Raw genomic sequence first — 18,542 nt, 5'->3', positions numbered from 1 at the left:
ACCTTTCTGCCATTGAAAGCAGCCAAAGCAATCTGAGAAGTCACGTCTTCACAACTAGTGTCAGAATTTCCAAGTAAATCATCCAAGCTGAGCGAGCATGATGTTGACTGGTACTTCCTTGCTGCCCCTTCCCAAGGAACTTAATTCTTCCTGTTTTGACATCAATGTGAAACCTGCACAATTCTCTACCTATCTTCTGTGCACGCTTCTCTCCAAGTATGATGCTACTTTAGTGGGGGAAATAGAAGCAGCCATTCAGCCCCACACACCTCACCAATGTAAAAAGCAACTTCACAATGCCCATACAGTTTCTGAAGAAGACAGCATTGCTGGTTAAGACTCATCTTTTCTCCTGTGCACTAGAATCAATGTTCTTTCTTCTTCTACAAGGAATTTGCTCTATCAGATATAACTGGTATCTCACAAATGATCTTTGGGATATGAATATGCTCAGATTTAACAAAAAATGATCTCAACACACACTAATTATTTCCTTCTGAATGTCAGACGCCATATCTTTTCTACAAGGCCTCATCATCTTCTTTCACGAATGGCTAACTTTCGCTTAGTTGCAAATTACTTCTGGAAATCCCACCTTGCCTCCAAGCCCCCACTGCAATTCCCATGTATTTCTTTTACTGTTATTATTTTTTAGGGTCCAATTTGTGGGTATAGGGATTCCTTCCTGCCTCCCCTTCACCTCCCTCCCCATTCCCTGCTTCTTCCATTTTTACCATATTATCACAGTAATATAGCCCTTTAGAAGCAGTTACAAGTTTAACATTCTGCTACTTAAGTATTTCATGACATTGTAGGTACCAGCAAAGGTAAAAGATTCAACATGATAGTGTCAAGATATATTTAACTGATTCATTCAGAGTCTGCCTTTTATCAAGGAATGGAGATGCAGACTGCAATGTATCTTCACTTTTCAGTATGCAAGACTCCACTGCACAGTTCATCTATAAGAATATATGTACACATCTTTTGCCTATATATTTTTTTATTTTGTATGCAAGTTGTCTTTCTATAGCCCTGAGCATACTGTGAAGTCCCCTTGGTGACAGAGTGAATCATGCAGAACAGGTACACAGTAATGCCCATTGAAGTGAACTGTCTTCCTTAGAATTTCTCAGCTGATGATGTTTCTCACTTTCTGCTTCCTTAGCTATAAGACATTTCAATATTTAAGTCATGATCAGACAAGCAGAAGTTCCATCAACTATAATTACTCATCTTTGTAATTGTTTGTCACACATTTTTATCTACCTCTATCTTATGAGCTCTAAGAAGTCATGAATCACCATGTCATTTGGGGCACCTAATTAGAATGACCATCTCAAAAGTTTTTATAAATAAAACAAAGCAGAAGGAAAAGAGGGAAGAAATTTTGAACAAAATGAAGAGGCTGGAGTTGGATAAGTCTTTGAATACACAGTAAAAATGGGGGGAAAGCAAAGACTGGTCTAAAATTCTCACTTGATTTAGTATAAACATGGCCATTATCTGTCAAAAATTAACACTGTAGAATATTCACATATTCACATTTTACAGACTCTCAAACAATATAAGCAAGTACTAATGAATGAAACCTAACTTTTCTGTATCTACCCAAATTATTGAAATCCACAGTTTTCACTTTGTATCAATTCTCTCCATTTATGTAAAGAGGTAGTACTGATTCTCTTAATAAAAAGATATAATTTACATTCCTTAGAGAAAAGAAAAACTACAAAAATAACACTTAACACTAACAGAATGCATTTGTTATATCCTCACATAGTTACATAATTTATCTTTTAACCAAAGAGTTAAGCTGAACAGGTGCTGTTATTTTCATTTTACATTTGAGAAAAATGAACTTCAGAGAGGTTAAGAGGTACATGTGCCTTGGAGTTGTGAATAAATTGAAGAAGAAGGTGAGGTAAAAGGGGAAAATATTAAAATTGCGCTTTTGAAAATGCTTCAGTGGGAAAAATACAATCTTAATCAGCAACAACAAACACTTATTCAGCATTTACCTCGCGGAGCCCTGCTCTGTCTTTTCTGTAATGAAAATTTTACCCAAAGAAAGAACAGGCATCACCTTACAGCCTCTCAAATGGCAGTATCCTAGAGCACAGTGGTCTTCAAGACATTTACTCCCCAAACATTCTTAAATTCCAAGATGGCATGAAAGAGAATTGTTAACTAAAACCTTTTAATCTAGCACTACCAAGTGACATCTGCTTTGCTTCATTTGATTTTGTTTGATTAAACAGATGCTAGAGAAGGGGGTGTGCATATGTGTGTACACACGCTTGGGCACAGGTGCAGATCTTCTGAAGGCTCTTGCATAAAACGTGCTGATGTAATCATAACACTGCCCTGGCCACTGTAACTTTATGTTCTTCTATTCTATTCTGCACCACAAGGATTCCTCCATCCACTTTTGCTTCTTTTGTCTGTTTATGTTTCCTTCCTTGCTACTCTTTTCAGATGTTTAAATGCATTCATTGATTTGCCAATTTTACTCATCTTAGAGCAACATCTTCTGTTTAATTGTGACCTGGAATGATTTAAGAAATGTCCATGTCAACTGTTATTTAAAAGTGAATATTTCATAAAAAATATGACCAGAGCTAATATGCTGTATTACAACAACAAAAAAAAATACTTCATTCAAGCTGCATTCAAGTTGTGGTTATATGGAGAATTTTGATGCTTTTCCAGAGAAAAAAAATGTTAATATCTTATATACCAGGCAACAGAGAAGGAAATAAATAAGGGAAAATAGAATTCTATTCTTGTAACATCTTTGCTTTGAGTATATAGTCTTGATTATACATGATTTATTGGATAGCAACTATATTTTAGTATCTAATAAGGAAGATCATTTACACAACTTCCAAACATAAATTTCCCCTAAAGAAAAGTGGGACCTATTTTCCTCTCATGTGCACTGCATTATGATTGGTTTCTAACATGAGTTTTTGGGGGGAGGCATGGGTGCGGGTGCGGGGATTGAGAAAGGTATCCATTTCCTTTCACTGTTTCTTGAAAGGGTTAGCCATCGAGAGGCAAGAGATACACAACAGACTTACCCACTCTTCCTCATCGTAGTCTGAATGATGTGGTATGGAGTCCTGCCTTTTCAGTGGTGGGGGCTGCTCTCGGGGGCCGCTCTCCTCTTTACTTCCCTTAGGAGAGGGTGTCTTCTTCAGGATTCCCCCTGGTCTTGCAGTGTAGAGTGCTAGAAGAGCGCTTCTGACCAGTTGATCCTTGAAGGCATGTACAAAAAGCTCTGTCTAGAAAGAAATGGACAACGTAAGAAACATCGTGGTAGGGACCTCGGTCAAGTGCTAACGAAAGGTTGATTGCAGATTTGTTGCTACTTAAGGCACAAAATGTACAGGCACCAAAGAGAGAAAATGATTCATACTAATCAATGGAAAATAGTTTGGCTTTGGATTGCTGCCAAGGACTTGAGATTTTCTGTTTTCATGTTAATGCTGAGGATTTAAAGGCAGTATAAGGGCATGGCACAGCAGCCTAGAAGCTAAAGCCCTCAACTTGCATGTGCTGGGATCCCATATGGACACCAGTTCCCATCCAGCTCCCTGCTTGTGGCCTAGGAATGCAGTCAAAGACGGCCCACAGCCTTGGAACCCTGCAAACACGTGGGAGACCAGGAAAGAAGCTCCTGGTTCCCGGCTTTGGATGGGCACAACTCCGGCAGTTGCAGCCACTTGCGGAGTGAATGATCAGACAGAAACTCTTCCTCTCTGTGTATCTGACTTTGCAATGAAAATTTAAAAAATAATAAAGGCAGTATAAATACCATCTGCTTTCTCAATCTCCTCTCTTTTCATTCCAAATCCTGTCTTTGGAGATGAATTTCCCTTGGGATGTTCGTGTGAACAACACCTAGCTCCTTCACCTTTTAAGTAAATCCAAACACACTTTAAAAGAAAATTTGATCAGTCTAAGTATATTTTATATTTTAAACAAGGTGAAGACTATAGAAAAATAAAGATTTCAAACAATAGTCGGGACAACTCTTTTTGCATGATGGGCAGATCTCAATAGTATAAAGAAAAGAGGAAGTCTCATCGGAAAACCTCTTGGCTCCTACTCCTTGTCACCCTTGAAGTGGTTTCCTCCTCATTCATGTTCAGTGACAGCAAGGTTCTTGTGAAACTCTACATGGCACATTACAAGCTTGGGGTAAATACCTAGTAAGGACTGCAGTAATGGTGGATTCCCAACTAGAAAGGACATTACAGCTGCAGTTTGTTATTTCCTGATGAAATACTTAATAGCTTCACTCTGTTCCAGACTGGAGACTATGGTGATTTATTTTCTGTACTGTAGTGTATTTAACATGTGTGTGGCCAAACAATGCAGTCAAAATAGAGAAATAAGTCAAGTACAGACTTACTTTGTTTATAAAGACATACTCTATAATTTACTAGGAATGGGTCATTTAAGACAGTTATTCTGAATAATAATTGATACCATTATCAAATGCAAGGTTAACGATACTCTTGCTGTAACGCAATGTAGCTGCAACTTGGTGTACTCTCAATGTGCTGTCATCAGTGCCATATTTGACAACTGGTTAACAAATTATGCCTTAAGTCTTCATGCTGTGACTGTCAGTAATAATGAAAAAAAAAATCGGTTAGAACTTGTACAAAACAAGTCTCTAGTAAGTCTGCATAGTTGCTAGTTGAAATACTAGAAAATTCCATTGCTATGAAGTACCTTCAAGTTAAACTTTTGCTAACCAAATTAGAAACAAAAAAAAATTGTACTGAGATGTTACAGGGGGTTCTTTTTTCGCAGGTACAGATGGGATAGGTCCATTTTCCAACAAAATCATTAGATATTTCCCCACTGATAATATCCACCATCAACCTGAAAGGCCCTGTTCTTTTTCCCCTTCTTGTTAAGTGTAAGATTTCTTGCTATGAATAGTTCTCATTGATAAGTCTGGATAAAATTATCCCTGCAACTACCTCTGCCATAGGTCTTATTAGAAGCTTCAAATATCCTGTTAGCATACTAGTCCTATTATGTCACTTCAATTTTTAAAATCCATTTTGAAGGTAAGAAAGCAAGAAATACAGGAAACAAAATATGAAAATAAAAGAGCATAAAATATTTTGGAATACATTAGACAAACAAAATTAAACTTTATGGTGGAAAGCGTCCAAAGAAAACTCTTCATTAATTTTTCCAGTGAATTGCTAATACAAGAATAGAAGATATAAAAGAATACAGACAGAAAAATTGGAAAGACAGTATCCAAAAAGGTTCTGTCAATGCAGTTACAGTAAAACTGAGAAACATGGTGTTTACATAATTTAATGTAGCATGGATGTAGCCGCAAATGTGATTTTAAATCTTCAAAAAATGTGAATTTACTCCTGGTTAGATTAACCAACGTATTTCTCTGTTGACACTGCAATAATTTTTTTGATTTATTTCAAGACAAAACAGCTTGTGTTTGAATTTCTGCTACTACAGCACCAGTCCCCACAATATTCACATAATTACTATGTAGCTAAATATCTATTCACACCCAGTGAAATCTTCTAAAGTACTTGTAATAGCCATCATTTTCTTCTCATGTCAGGCACAAGCATAAGCTTCATTTTGGTTATTTAAATCTCATCTGAATTGATTTAACACCAAACGCAAGAAAGATAATGCATTAGATTATCACCCAGAAAATTCTTCGGATAGCTAAAAATGAGGTGCAAACTTTCTTTGTATTCAATATATCTATTTATGAGAGGAATTATGGGAGGAAGGGAAGTGGCAGGGGAGAGGGAGAGACAAAGAGAGAGAGACAAAACGTAAACCAGATCTCTCAAGTGGTGGTGAGAACTTTGAGTGGTCACTGCTGCCTCCAACGGTCAGCATTAATCAAAAGCTGGAGCTGGGAGCCAGAGGTGGCTATCAAACATAAGAATTGTGATATCGGATGTAGGTACCTTAGCCACTAGCCACCCTCACACCACAAAAGTCTTAAATGCTATAATAGCTGATCTTTGTATCTATGTGGGCATATCTATCAGACCTCTTGAATATTCTGAGGACCACAAGGAATTGATTCATAGAATCACATTTTAAAAATCTAAGCATTTCATTGCAATATCCATGTGACCTGAGCAAACCTTTGTTTTCTTGACCTGCATAAATTTTTAAGGGTAAACCAAAGAACATCCTGGGTATTTTACAATCAAAATAAAATCAAACTTTTTTAGGCATTTAGACTATTGATTCAGAGAGCTACATCCAATGCCAGGGAGCTAAGGCAGATCCTGCAGAACTGTGGTGATGAATTAACTGAGTTCTGGCCATCCACATAGAAGACCTAGATTGGGACTCCAGTTACCAACTTCAGGCCCCATCCAGTCTGGGCATATGGGGAAAGTACCAACCGATGTGATCTCTCTCTCTCCTTTAAACAACTTTAAAATATAAATCAAGCTTGAGGTGATGAATGCAGTCCTTTAACCCCAACATATTTGTATATCACCATTCCTTCAGCTGAGATGAGGCCAGTACGTCATAGAGAGGATATACCTGTGTCTCTGTGTTTCCTACTCAATACTCTAAAGATTTCTTTTCTTGGAACCACATTTAATGAAAATGACAGGCTGTCCAAATGTTAAAGATATACGCAAGACAATTCATTTAAAATTATAACAATAAAAGAATAAACTACATTCAGAGCAGAATTCTTTGATTTGTTTCACATTTGAAACAAATGAAACATAAGATAGAGAAAGACTATCTTAAGTATGAAATATTTCCTAGATTTCTTGATGGCTTTCCAATTCCTTTTCTCATACAACTATTCTAGGAAACACACAAAACGAACCAACAAAAAATGAAAATTACTAAAAATCACCTCTCTTTTGAATGACTGCAGATAATCCACTAGTTCCTGAATTTTGATGTCAGAGTAGACAGAATAGGTTCATATTAAATCACTATTATTTTTACTAGAAATTTCAACAAAGAAAGCCAAGGCATTTTCTATTTAGAATCTCATTTTCTGTGAAAAGAATTCAAACCAACGCCTATCTTCAATACAGAAGAAACCAATAACACAAAGAAATGATTATTAGTTTAGTAATCATCTATATGTAATAATGAATCAAGTTTATATTGATATTTTATATGCTTTCATTTTTTATATAAAAATATTGCTCTGCTTTGCCATTAGTGCACTGATGTGTTTTCAACATGCCCAAAAGTACATCAGGGCTAACAGAAAGTTACCTGACTTACCCATATTATCCACTTGGCCTTAGATTAATTACACAACTACTTTTTGTAGTTTTTTACAAAACTACAATGCTTATCTGTTTGTGAAACTTTCATAGGAATTCATTGAAAAGCGTAAAGTTCACAGTTCTATTTATGTTCATCTTTCCTGACTTTTGAAGTTTCCTCTTTGACTTGTCACCTGCTCACTGACAATGTGGTAACTGAATCTAATTTACCTTAAATTATCTTATCAAGAGCCTTTTTTTTCATCGACAATGTAGCCCACACCCTCAGATTACACTGTCCTCTTTACAGTCTGGTTGTTAAAATCCACCTCTAACAACCTTCTGTACCAGGTTTATTAACATTGGCCACTGTGAGTCCTCCTAGTTAAGAGGCACTAACCTGAGCTCATTTTTACAATACATGAATTCTTAAATCGGAGAAATATCATGACTTTCCAGCAACTCAAAGATCAAATTTATGGATCAAATTCAGTAGTGTCTAACTGATGATTAGACATCAACTAACTGTATGTATGTTCATTAATTCCAAGGATTGATGCTTGCGTTATATTGCCATGCAAGTCCCCTAAAGATCTTTTTCTACATCCCAGTGGATATTCTCCACAGGATCCATCCTATTTGATTTAAGTTAATATTTTTTTAAAGATGTTGTTAAAAGGCCATCAAAAGGAGGCTAACATTGTGGCAGATAGGGTTAAGCTGCACTCTGTCCAAGTAGATCCTAAATGCTATATCACTTATCCAGCTATGATCTCTGCTCATGCACCATGGATGACAGCAGAGGTTGGCCTCTGACACAGCAGGGACACAGAATAGTATGGTTTGGGACACGAGAATAGAGTGCTTAGCTCTTGTCTTAATCTTTGCTCGCCCTTTGCCATAATGATCTTTCGAGGAGTGATCCAACAGGTAGATCTCTCTCAGTGTCACTCTGCCTTTTAAATAAATAAAAGATTATAAAAAGAACATTATGAGTAAAATATAAACTCCTGAATCTCAGCCCTGAACTACTGAATCAGAATCATCGCTTTAGCAAGTTCCCCTAGGGTACTGTTGGTATTTCTTCATGCCCAATAATGCCCGATATTTCAAATCCAACATCTATTCTCAGTCTACCTAATGCCCACGAAACATGCATTCATCTTTCCACAATCTACAACTTTCCCAGTGTCTACATTATAAACATCCTCCTGGGGAACAGCAAGGATGCCAATCATTTTAATTTTAACTTTAGGAAACACTATTAAAGTTTGCATATTTCCAAAGTGTTCAAATGCTTGTATACTCTCCCAGTAGGATATGTGTCCTAAAACCTCCAATTATATGCTCAGGGACATTTGACGCCTAGCGATTCTACTTAGATTGTCAGTGGCATTTCATTGTAATTTTCTACTACTCACTGGCAAAAAAATGCTGAACACTTAAAAATAATGATTTGGTGGGCCCGGCAGCGTGGCCTAGCAGCTAAAGTCCTCACCTTGAAAGCCCCAGGATCCCATATGGGTGCCGGTTCTAATCCCAGCAGCTCCACTTCCCATCCGGCTCCCTGCTTGTGGCCTGGGAAAGCAGTTGAGGATGGCCCAATGCATTGGGACACTGCACCCGCATGGGAGACCCAGAAGAAGTTCCAGGTTCCCAGCTTCGGATCGGTGCGCATCGTCCCGTTGCGGCTCACTTGGGGAGTGAATCATCGGACAGAAGATCTTCCTCTCTGTCTCTCCTCCTCTGTGTATATCTGGCTGTAATAAAATGAATAAATCTTTAAAAAAAGTAATGATTTGGCATTCATATATCTTCCTCAGTGAAGTATGATTTTAGTTCATTGACTCACTATAATTGGGATTTCTCTGTTAATTCCTGTTTTAAAAAAAAATTTATATCTCCCCATATGTAGTGTAACAAAGGTTATTGGTTCACTGTCAGATATGTATTTAACAAATACTTTTAGCAGTTATTCATTTGGATTTTCTACACTGATGCTAACTCATGAAGAAACTTCCTTTTTAGACTTTTGTATTTTATTAATATAAAGAGGATGGGTTTATGCATTTATAGTTACAGCTCTGAGATCATCCCTACCTCTTCACTGTCCTCCTCCCTCCCCTCTCTTTATCAGATTTGTTAAGTGATAATTTTCATTCATTCAATATTTCCAGACTTAATTTGACCAAATCATAATTTTGAACAAGTAAAAGGCAAGACAACCTCAGTCTAAAATCTGTTGATTTAACCTTTCATATATGTATGAGGTAAAAATGATATTTTTAAATAGGAATATCCAATTGGTCCAGCATAATACACTGAAAAGAATACCTTTTTAAAACGAATTTCTTTTGTAATGTTGTCTTAAAATATCTGAACACACATGTATGGATCCCATTTGTACATTCTGTAAACTTTTCTGCTTATCATATGTCTATGTTATACTAATATATAAAAACCATATAATATACTGGCAGTGTTCTTGTTGAAAGAAGAATTAATATGTTTGAATCTTTACTTGTTCTTATATGTACCATTTGGCATTCTCTTTAGTAAGAAATATCTTCAGAAAGAAATGTATATGGGCAAAGCTCCCCCTGTGTCATTTCCTTTTCTGAAAATTTTGATTTTTTGGTAGCCTGAATCTTTCATGAAATATCTTAGCTTTTGTTTGTCTATAAAGGTCCTTATCTCCCCTTTATTTCTGAGAGACATCTTCTCTGAGAATGGAACTGTAAATTTGCATTTGGTTTTGTTGTTAGTATTTGAAAACATTCCTTGGTTGTTTTGTGGCACCTAATTTGATGAAGAGGTCTGTTCCATATACTGTGATTTTTTTTTTTTAGTTTACTTTGTCTTTATTCATGGCGACTTGATTACAATGCATCTATGTCTTTAATTTTTATATTTCTTGAATCATACTGAGGTTATCGTGTCCACAGTTTTGTTATATTTAAAAACTGTAATAATTCATAAAAAATTATTCCCATTCCCCATTTCTTTTGCACTCTAAAATATTTATGCTAGGATTTTTGAAAATGTTTATAAGCAATTCATGCTCTAATTGTGTTTTACAAATTTTTGAGTTTAATTTGAATTGTTTTTAAGCCTATGCCTGCAAGTTCACTCTGTGCCTTTTACAAAAAAAAAAATCTAGAAAGCAAGACATAGAATCAAAATTTTTGCCATTCAGTACACTATAATCTAAAAGCATGCAGTGAAAGCAGGAAAACACGACACATAATTGATGTACTGTTGATTCCACACAATATATACTATTCAAAAAATTAAGTTTTAATCTGAGTTCTATTTGCTTGTTCAGGTCTTGGCTGCTCACTTCCCAATCCAACTCCCTGTAAATGTGTCTGTGAAGGAAAAAGAGGATGGCCTACTTGGCCGCTGACACCACGCAGAAGACCCAGATGTAACTGCATGTTTATAGCTTTGGCTTGATCTAGTGGTCATTTTAAGGAGTGAGTCAGCCTAGCTTCCAGTGTTCTGTCTCCACAACTTTACAATTCAAAACAATGAATCTGAAAAGAAAAAATTCAACCCTGGAACTTCTCTTCATCTACACCAGTTATTACAAAGTACTCTTTAAACTTCTTTGTTTCATCAACCACAAAAGAAACCGAAATTCCTTATATTCATTACATTATTCCCTTTCTGTTGGAATTTGAATGTACATAGGAGAGGTTGCAATAAAAACCAATCAAAAATCCATTCTCAAGAGTTTTAATTTAGCATATTGTCCTCCTATCTTCCTGGCACTGTTATCACAGAAAAGAAGAGGTTGTTAAGAAAATGCTAACTTTTGGAAATGAAATATATCTCGTTTTGCTTCGAATATAATAGATTAGCTTGGTATAGGATATTGAAGAATGAATAACATTTGCAATTGGAAGCTGTGATTTTTCTCAAATATACTCAAAACTTCCTTCAACATTTTATAAGATTTTTTTTTAGAAAATACCGGTAATAATACTGTAACACAGCCATATTTTAAAATTCTTCTAATACAAAATTTAAGGGCCATGCCTATGCAGTATTTGTTATACAGCATCAAGCATATAATTCAATTCTGTGTTTAACAGTGCCTTCTGAGGAGCATGATAAGGGTGGCTTGCTAAGCAACATTTCTACATCCCTTTGGAATGGCCAAAGTAAAGGGGATTTCCGCAAGGATAGCTCCCTGTACATTATATTTACTTAGGCATTTGTTTTCCTTGTTTCAGTTTCAGTTTCTTTACATAACACTCTTCCCTGAGCTTTTCTCTTTCTCTTCCTATCCCTTCATTTCTAATCCATTTCCTTCCCATTCCTTCCTTTCCCTTCTCTTTCCTTGTCATTGTGTAATAGCATATCTTAAAACAGAGAACAGAAACTGCATTTTTACCTGACCCTATTCTTATTCTTGTATATCTTATACTAAAATTTTAACGTAGCATTTTTTAATTGGGATTATTTAGATAAACTCAGAATTTCTGTTAGGTAAGTTGAATGATTTCTTCATTATTTTCACAAACTATTATACAGCCACTAAGCCCAACTAGCCATCAGAATATTTACTAGAAACTTTTAATTTATAATTCAGTTTACCTTAGTTTGTGTGCCTTAGAACATGAAAATAATGTAGAAAATATTTTTAGAATTATTAATGTGAAATTTCAGCTTTGTTGTTTCCAACTCACTCCCGTTTCCTCAGTTCTTTGTCTAAGCATCAATCATAGCACTCAAGACATACCATGCTGAAATTCACAGATACATAAAGAGTATGTTTATGCACACATTTTTAATCCAGATCTTCATATAATTGGGAAGGCTCAACTATGAAAATGAAGTTGTCTAGCTCATAAAATTATGAAAAGTGAAGACCTTATAAGAGTGCTACACAGTAATTAACCGTCAGATAAATGCTAACTATTATCACCAAAATCATTATCATTATTATCACAGCTATTACCATCAAGAACCTTAGTTTCTCAGGAATAAGATATCTGGGACTTATTTCATTCCAGTTCTTTTGTGTCATGCTCAGACTCCGCCAAGCAGTTTAAATTCAATAAATATTTTACTTTTTATAAATAGTGATGTTTGTTTATTTTAGGAAAATAGATGCTTACAGGGCTTGACCCTTGTATGACAACATTAGCAGTAAGACTTGGTTCCAAGTAGCAGCAGAGAGGATGGGAATTACTCATCGATCTATAAATATCTGCTAGTCTGAAACCCTAATATGCTTCCTTAACAACCTAGATTTCCCCAGTACTTTTTGCTTTTCTGCACAATCTGGGCATATGTTTAGTCGAAATTGATTCTATTATTCCAATCTCCATGTTTGATGGCTTACTTTGGAAAAAACTATCATCTCTTCACAGAAGAGTCCAAGACTTCTCTCCACGTCCTTCCTCAGCCTTTCTGACTATCCCATCTTACTTAACTGAAATTTCCCAGGTTCTAGTGGTCAAAGGCTATAAAATATCACTGTTTTCCAGTAAGTCTGAGTGAATAATTTCTGTTATTCTTGAAAACATCAATTGATGAATTCCTCAAAGAGGAAATCAGTTTCCAAATACATCAATTTAGAGTTAGTCAATGGCATTGAAAGAGAAGAAAACAGGACACAATGCAGAACAAACAAGACCACAGAACTAGAGCACAAAATGATTATTAAGGATGTTGAAATTATACCTGAGATTCAGCCTAGATTAGTAGACTTTTAGCTGTTTTCCACAAAACAGTAAAAATAAATGTCTGACATGACGATTACATGATTTTTTTTCTCACTAAAGAATTCATTTTATGAAATAAACATAGCTCATAATATCATGTATATTTAAATATATACAATAAACTTAATCAGAGAAAATGAGTTTTTTAAAATATAATTTTATTTCCTAATTCATGGTGTGCAAGATCCATGAAGCTAACAGAGAAACATGTTTAAGCCTACAAGGCTGGTTCAGTGGCACAGTAGGCTAATCCTCCACTTCTCAAGGGCCAGAATCCCATGTCGGCACTGGTTTGAGTACCAGCTGCTCCACTTCCAATCCAGCACATTTTTATGACCTGGAAGAGCAGCAGAGGATGACCCAAGGTCTTGAGCCATGCATCCACCTGGAAGGCCCAGAGAAGCTCCTGGCTTGAGCTTCAAATTAGCTCAGCTCTGGCAATTCCAACAGTTTGGGAAGTGACCTAGTGAATGAAGGATCTCTCTCTTTCTCTCTCTCTTTCTCTCTCTCTGCTATCTCTCTCCCCACCTCCCTGACTTTCAAGGAAAATAATTAAGTATTTTTAATAAAGAAAAAATATTTAAACATAAATATTGCTATTATTTAATTGAGACTTAAGATATGTCTACAACTATTTTACTTTAATGCAGAATTCTTAAAGTGTATTGTAAACTATGGGCAACGTTGAGTCTTCACAGACTATGCAAAACTGTTAACTTAGGAAATTCTTTCTAATTCCAGGAATGCATTCATGAAAGAACACAAATTTAACTTTCAAAAAAATTCCTCTTGGTTTCAAGGATTGAGATTTATTAGGAGACAAAGCTTGTCTACTCAGTAGAAAATACTGTGGGGTTTGGGCAGTCATGGCAAAGCTGGATTAAAGGAGCAGAAAGCAGCTGCCTCAACCACTACAGCAAGTTGTAAATGATGTATGAAATGACAAATCCCTGTCCAACACTCAGGAAGAATATAAATACTGTGCTGTAATCACTGAGTGGTGGCCTATTTGCTCAAATTTTCTGCCTAGGTGATTCCAGAAAAATCTCACCTCATATATAAATCCTAGAAAGAAATATGCCAAAATGAAATTTTACCATTTCACTGTATATAAATCCTAGAAAGAAAAATGCCAAAATGAAATTTTACCATTTCACTGTATATAACAATCTCTCATTTTCTTCTTTTTTTTGCCCCTGCCTCTAAGGACATTTTTTGGCCTATAGAATATTTTTATATTACTAAGAAGTTGGTGCACCATAATTTTAAACAAAAAAATAAATAAATAAATGTCAGAACATACGAATTACATAGACATCAAAATGAAATTCCATTTTAAAGTTAGCCAGTTCCAGTTATAACCCAGGTTTTGTTCCAATTTTAGGCTTTTTTCTGGGTGGATGACTTGGCAGATTTTTCTTAAAATTGTATAGCCTTAGGCATTTTCTCTGTGTATGATCCACTTTTGCGAAGTTGAAATGGACATAAGACGAGAAACCATTTGCCATGACACAGAAGAGCTCCTTTTAAATGGTGGGTACATATTTTGCTCCCTTTTCATAGTGCAGGCACTTCTTTCTGGCACATAAAGAATGTTGTATTTCGATCTGGATGTCTTAAGTTAGGGGATTCTCCTTTTAACTTATGAGAAAGCTCACTTGATGCTTCTGAAGGTTTGATATTTAATTTTTCATGAAAATAGATACTGGCTTTCGGCTATAAGAAAAGTGTACAATTTAAACCAATAAGTAGAAAAAACACAAGGTATTGTGACCATAAATTATTACCTCGGAATAAAAAGTACACATACATACACTCCCCCATTGTTAAGAATCTGTTCCTCAGAGAGGTGACGTACCACACAGATTCAAAGGCTAAAGTCACAATATGAACATTTTTTGATCTATTTGTTCAAGGACATATTTAATAAACGTGTCTTATAACGAATTGTAAGGTGTTCTCAGAATGCAGAGGTAAATGATAAAAACATTGGAATTAGCCTCTAGGATACCTGCTTTATACAATTAAAATGAATCTGTCATTTTCTTGGCCCATCATGGTTCTCTCTGCCTCACACTCATCCTATAATTATTACACAAGATGAGACCAAGCATCAACCACGGGCCAGACTTCTTTTCCCTATAAGAATAGGCTCATTTGGAAAAACAAAGTTTTAAATTCCACTAGATTCCAAATACTAACCAATACTTTCATGACTCTTTGGAATCTTCTAGTAGATATAGCAGAAAGCATATTAGAAGACTTGCCCTATGCCACTAACAGCAATCCACATAAAAGTTCTGCCTTCACACAAAGAGACTTCCTCCTCAAATGTGAGGCTTTGTATACAGAGAAACTAGGTCATTATCAGAGGAAAAGCCATCTTCAAAAATCTAATTTATTTAATAAATAAAGAAAACCAAGGATGCCAAAGTAAAGAAAAAAAAACACATGCATCAAGAAATAATAGGTTTTGTATCCAATGCAATAAGATAAGGCGATATAATCTATAAACCAACAATTAATGTCAGAATACTTAAGATCTACATCGAAAATCTGTAAAACCTACTATACCCTCAATACGCTATGTTAACCTGTAATGGGGGGGAGTGCAGGGAAATCTTTCAGGACCATAAAAAGAGTGAGAAAAAAGTACAATATAGCCTATCAAGATCAAATCTGGTAATTCATAGATAACAGACTCAAAGTGGCACTAAACAACAATAAAACTACTATACCAATGCATGAGGGGGGAATCGGGTGCGATCCTGACAACCTCTTAACAGGAGGTCATGTGCGTGGAGCAGGGGAGCACTCCAGGGTGGAGCAGGTGGTAAGGAGAAAGCCTGGATCCCAACCATGAAGACTCCCAGACCTTCACCACAAACTATTAATACGAGCAACAAGGACTATATCCCAACTGCCAAGGAGGCCACAGGGAATTGGATGCCCTCGGAGGCCGAGTACTCTGAGGTCACCCACCCCCAACCGGAGCTTCCACAGGGGATGGAAGAAGTCCAAACACTACAGTGCAGAAACCAACGTCATCGGAAAGACAACCAGAAGCCCTGAGTGGTCTGCAGAAACAGAAGAACAATAAACGTCCTTCCGGACCAGGGAGGAGAGCTTTCTCTGGTCCGAGACTGGCTCCACCTCTGGACCCCCCCTCCCTCGCAATGACCATCGGGATCGCTTCGAAAACCCCTCACAGCAAACAATCATACAAACCAAAAAAAAAAAAAAAAAAAACCTAAAATAAATAAACAACAGAAAGTAGAACTTGAAATCTGACAGGAAAGAGCTGGCATGGATTGGCTCATGCCTCGCTGGGTGGGTCACAAAGATTAGTTTTACTCCTCACCATGGTGCTGAGGATTTTCCTGCACACTCCCCCCCCCCAAAAAAAAAAAAAAAAAAATGTTCTGCACCTAAAATGTTGACATATATCTTGTTAGAGTTACAAGCCAGTCTGGATTATCCTAAAATCTGCCAAGATCAGCAAAATTTTACTTCAACACAACAACTGGCTAAATACTAAGATGAAATGGACACGAAACAGCTGAATGGTGCCTTATGGCCATTTTAAGGTATAGAGCAGCCGGTCCTGTATATGAACTAAATTGAAATGTCAATGAGCTAATCATAGGTTGTGGCTAGGACTTGTTTTCCTTATTTTTTTTTTTTTTCTTTTTAATACACTGGTTACTCAAAACCATGTCAATTCCATAACATTGCAAATTGCTGTTGATGTTATATTGGGACTCTTAATTGACTGTGATGATATTCTGCCAGCTCAAACTTCAGACCAGAAAAGGTCTCCCCAAGAAACTGTTCAACCAATCTGGACAATAAGTAGCTGGACTCTATGCTTGGTATATGTTTGCAATGAAAGAATCTTGATTGAATTTGAACTGTAATACTGCATCAAGGTGGAGGAATCCACCGGGGGGGAGGGGAGGGGGAGGGAGGGGGGGATTCCCAGAGCCTATGAAACTGTCACATAATGCAAAATAATTAACAATAAAATAAAAAAAAAAAAAAAAAAAAAAAAGAAATAATAGGTTTAACTTTCTGTTAGAAAGAAAAACTAATGTGCAGTAGCATCTTTAAAAAATGAGGTAAATTCATTTTGATCCAGAAGCAGTATTTTGAAGGTTGCTTTTAACTTAGTCTATTTTACATTTGCCAATACAATGAAATATAACATATGCTGAAAGCAACACCAGTAGGTGTTGAGTACTTCATTTTGCCCACTCTAGTGATGATTTAGCTCTTACTTGTTCTGCAAGCATTTTTAAAGAATTCTTCAAGCTGTCTGGAGAACGCTGGCTGGCAGAACTAAGCAGTCGGTCCGCATGGGTTGCTATAAGAGGCTGCAGCTGATTGATGTTGCTCAGAACTTCTTTTGCTTTGGCTGTGTTTTCAGGTGAGTAGTAAATATACTGGTATCCAGTACTGCAACAACAAAGGTAATGACAGGTTACACATACTCACACAAATAAAGAACTTGTAACCCTTGATACAGCAGGTTAAACAATAAACACAACCTCAAATACATCATGTCCTATTTAACAGATAAGAACTGTTCCAAGACAGGTTTACAACACCCTAAAAAGTTTTAGCAAAGTACATTTTAGGACTAGGCAAGACAATCCAGTTCTTTTTCAAACAGTCTATATAACAAAACCAATTATATTGAACCTATTAACATGTTTATTAATGAAGTTGAGCCATATAATAGAGACAGAAAAGGGTGAGCCGTTATATTTGAGCTAATCTCAAGGTAAATATTGCCTTTCCACTTGTTAGCTGATGACAGTGCACATCCTTCAGCTTCATTATTAAGAAAGTGGGAGTAATTGTGGAAATAATTCCAGAAGGCAGATAAGATTAGAGATCACTCATATAAAGTGATCTAAGATACTGATTTTGCCATGATAGTTGGGAAGATGGGGTTGGAAAGGGTGGCTAATATTATCAGCAAATAAATGGAGATAAAATAAATCCCAAGTGGCCACATGGATGATTTTATTGTATAAGAAATCACAGCTAAGATTTCCATTGTTTCCTGTATCTTTTGTTCTTGTGGCATATGATCTGACTTTGACAATACAGCTAAATTGATTGTTAAATTAAGATTATAAACTCATCATTACTGAGACACTTATCGAGTATGTTATGAAAGAATTCATACAGTAAAGCAAAAATGATTAGCTTCCTTAGGAAGGATGAAAGAAGCATTCTAGTAAAGAAAAAAAAAAAAAGAGACACAGAGATCACTGGCCACTCAGAAGAGATGACGGCTAATGTGTTCATATGGTTGGTATGACTTTGCTCACATCCATATTCATTCAACTGTCAAAGCACTTGTTCCTTGTACCTTGCAGCTTATGTTGAGTATTGATTGAATATTTCTATCACATTTAATGGATACGTTACTTAAGTGATCACATTTTTTTATTTGGTGAAATTAGAGGCCAACCAGAAAAATTAATTTCTAGGAAGCAAATCCCTCTTCTTCCTTTCATACTAAAAA

At 36.1% G+C, this 18,542-nt stretch overlaps 1 protein-coding gene across 4 annotated transcripts in view; it reads right to left on the bottom strand.

Annotated features, from left to right (window-relative positions):
* Positions 1 to 18,542, bottom strand: part of INPP4B (inositol polyphosphate-4-phosphatase type II B) — a 378,253-nt gene that overhangs the window by 117,371 nt on the left and 242,340 nt on the right. For all 4 annotated transcript variants that reach the window (XM_004588140.2, XM_058666822.1, XM_012927832.3 and 1 more), the window contains exons 13-14: positions 17,284 to 17,461; positions 3,084 to 3,287 (exon numbers count right to left, since the gene is read on the bottom strand). In XM_004588140.2, coding sequence (XP_004588197.2) covers positions 3,084 to 3,287; positions 17,284 to 17,461 — 382 coding nt within the window. The remainder of the gene's footprint in view (positions 1 to 3,083; positions 3,288 to 17,283; positions 17,462 to 18,542) is intronic.

Source organism: Ochotona princeps, chromosome 7, assembly GCF_030435755.1.
Source record: "Ochotona princeps isolate mOchPri1 chromosome 7, mOchPri1.hap1, whole genome shotgun sequence".
Classification (NCBI taxonomy): Eukaryota; Metazoa; Chordata; class Mammalia; order Lagomorpha; family Ochotonidae; genus Ochotona; species Ochotona princeps.
The sequence above is the reverse complement of the archived record's forward strand: the minus strand, read 5'-3'. Positions and strand labels throughout refer to the sequence as shown.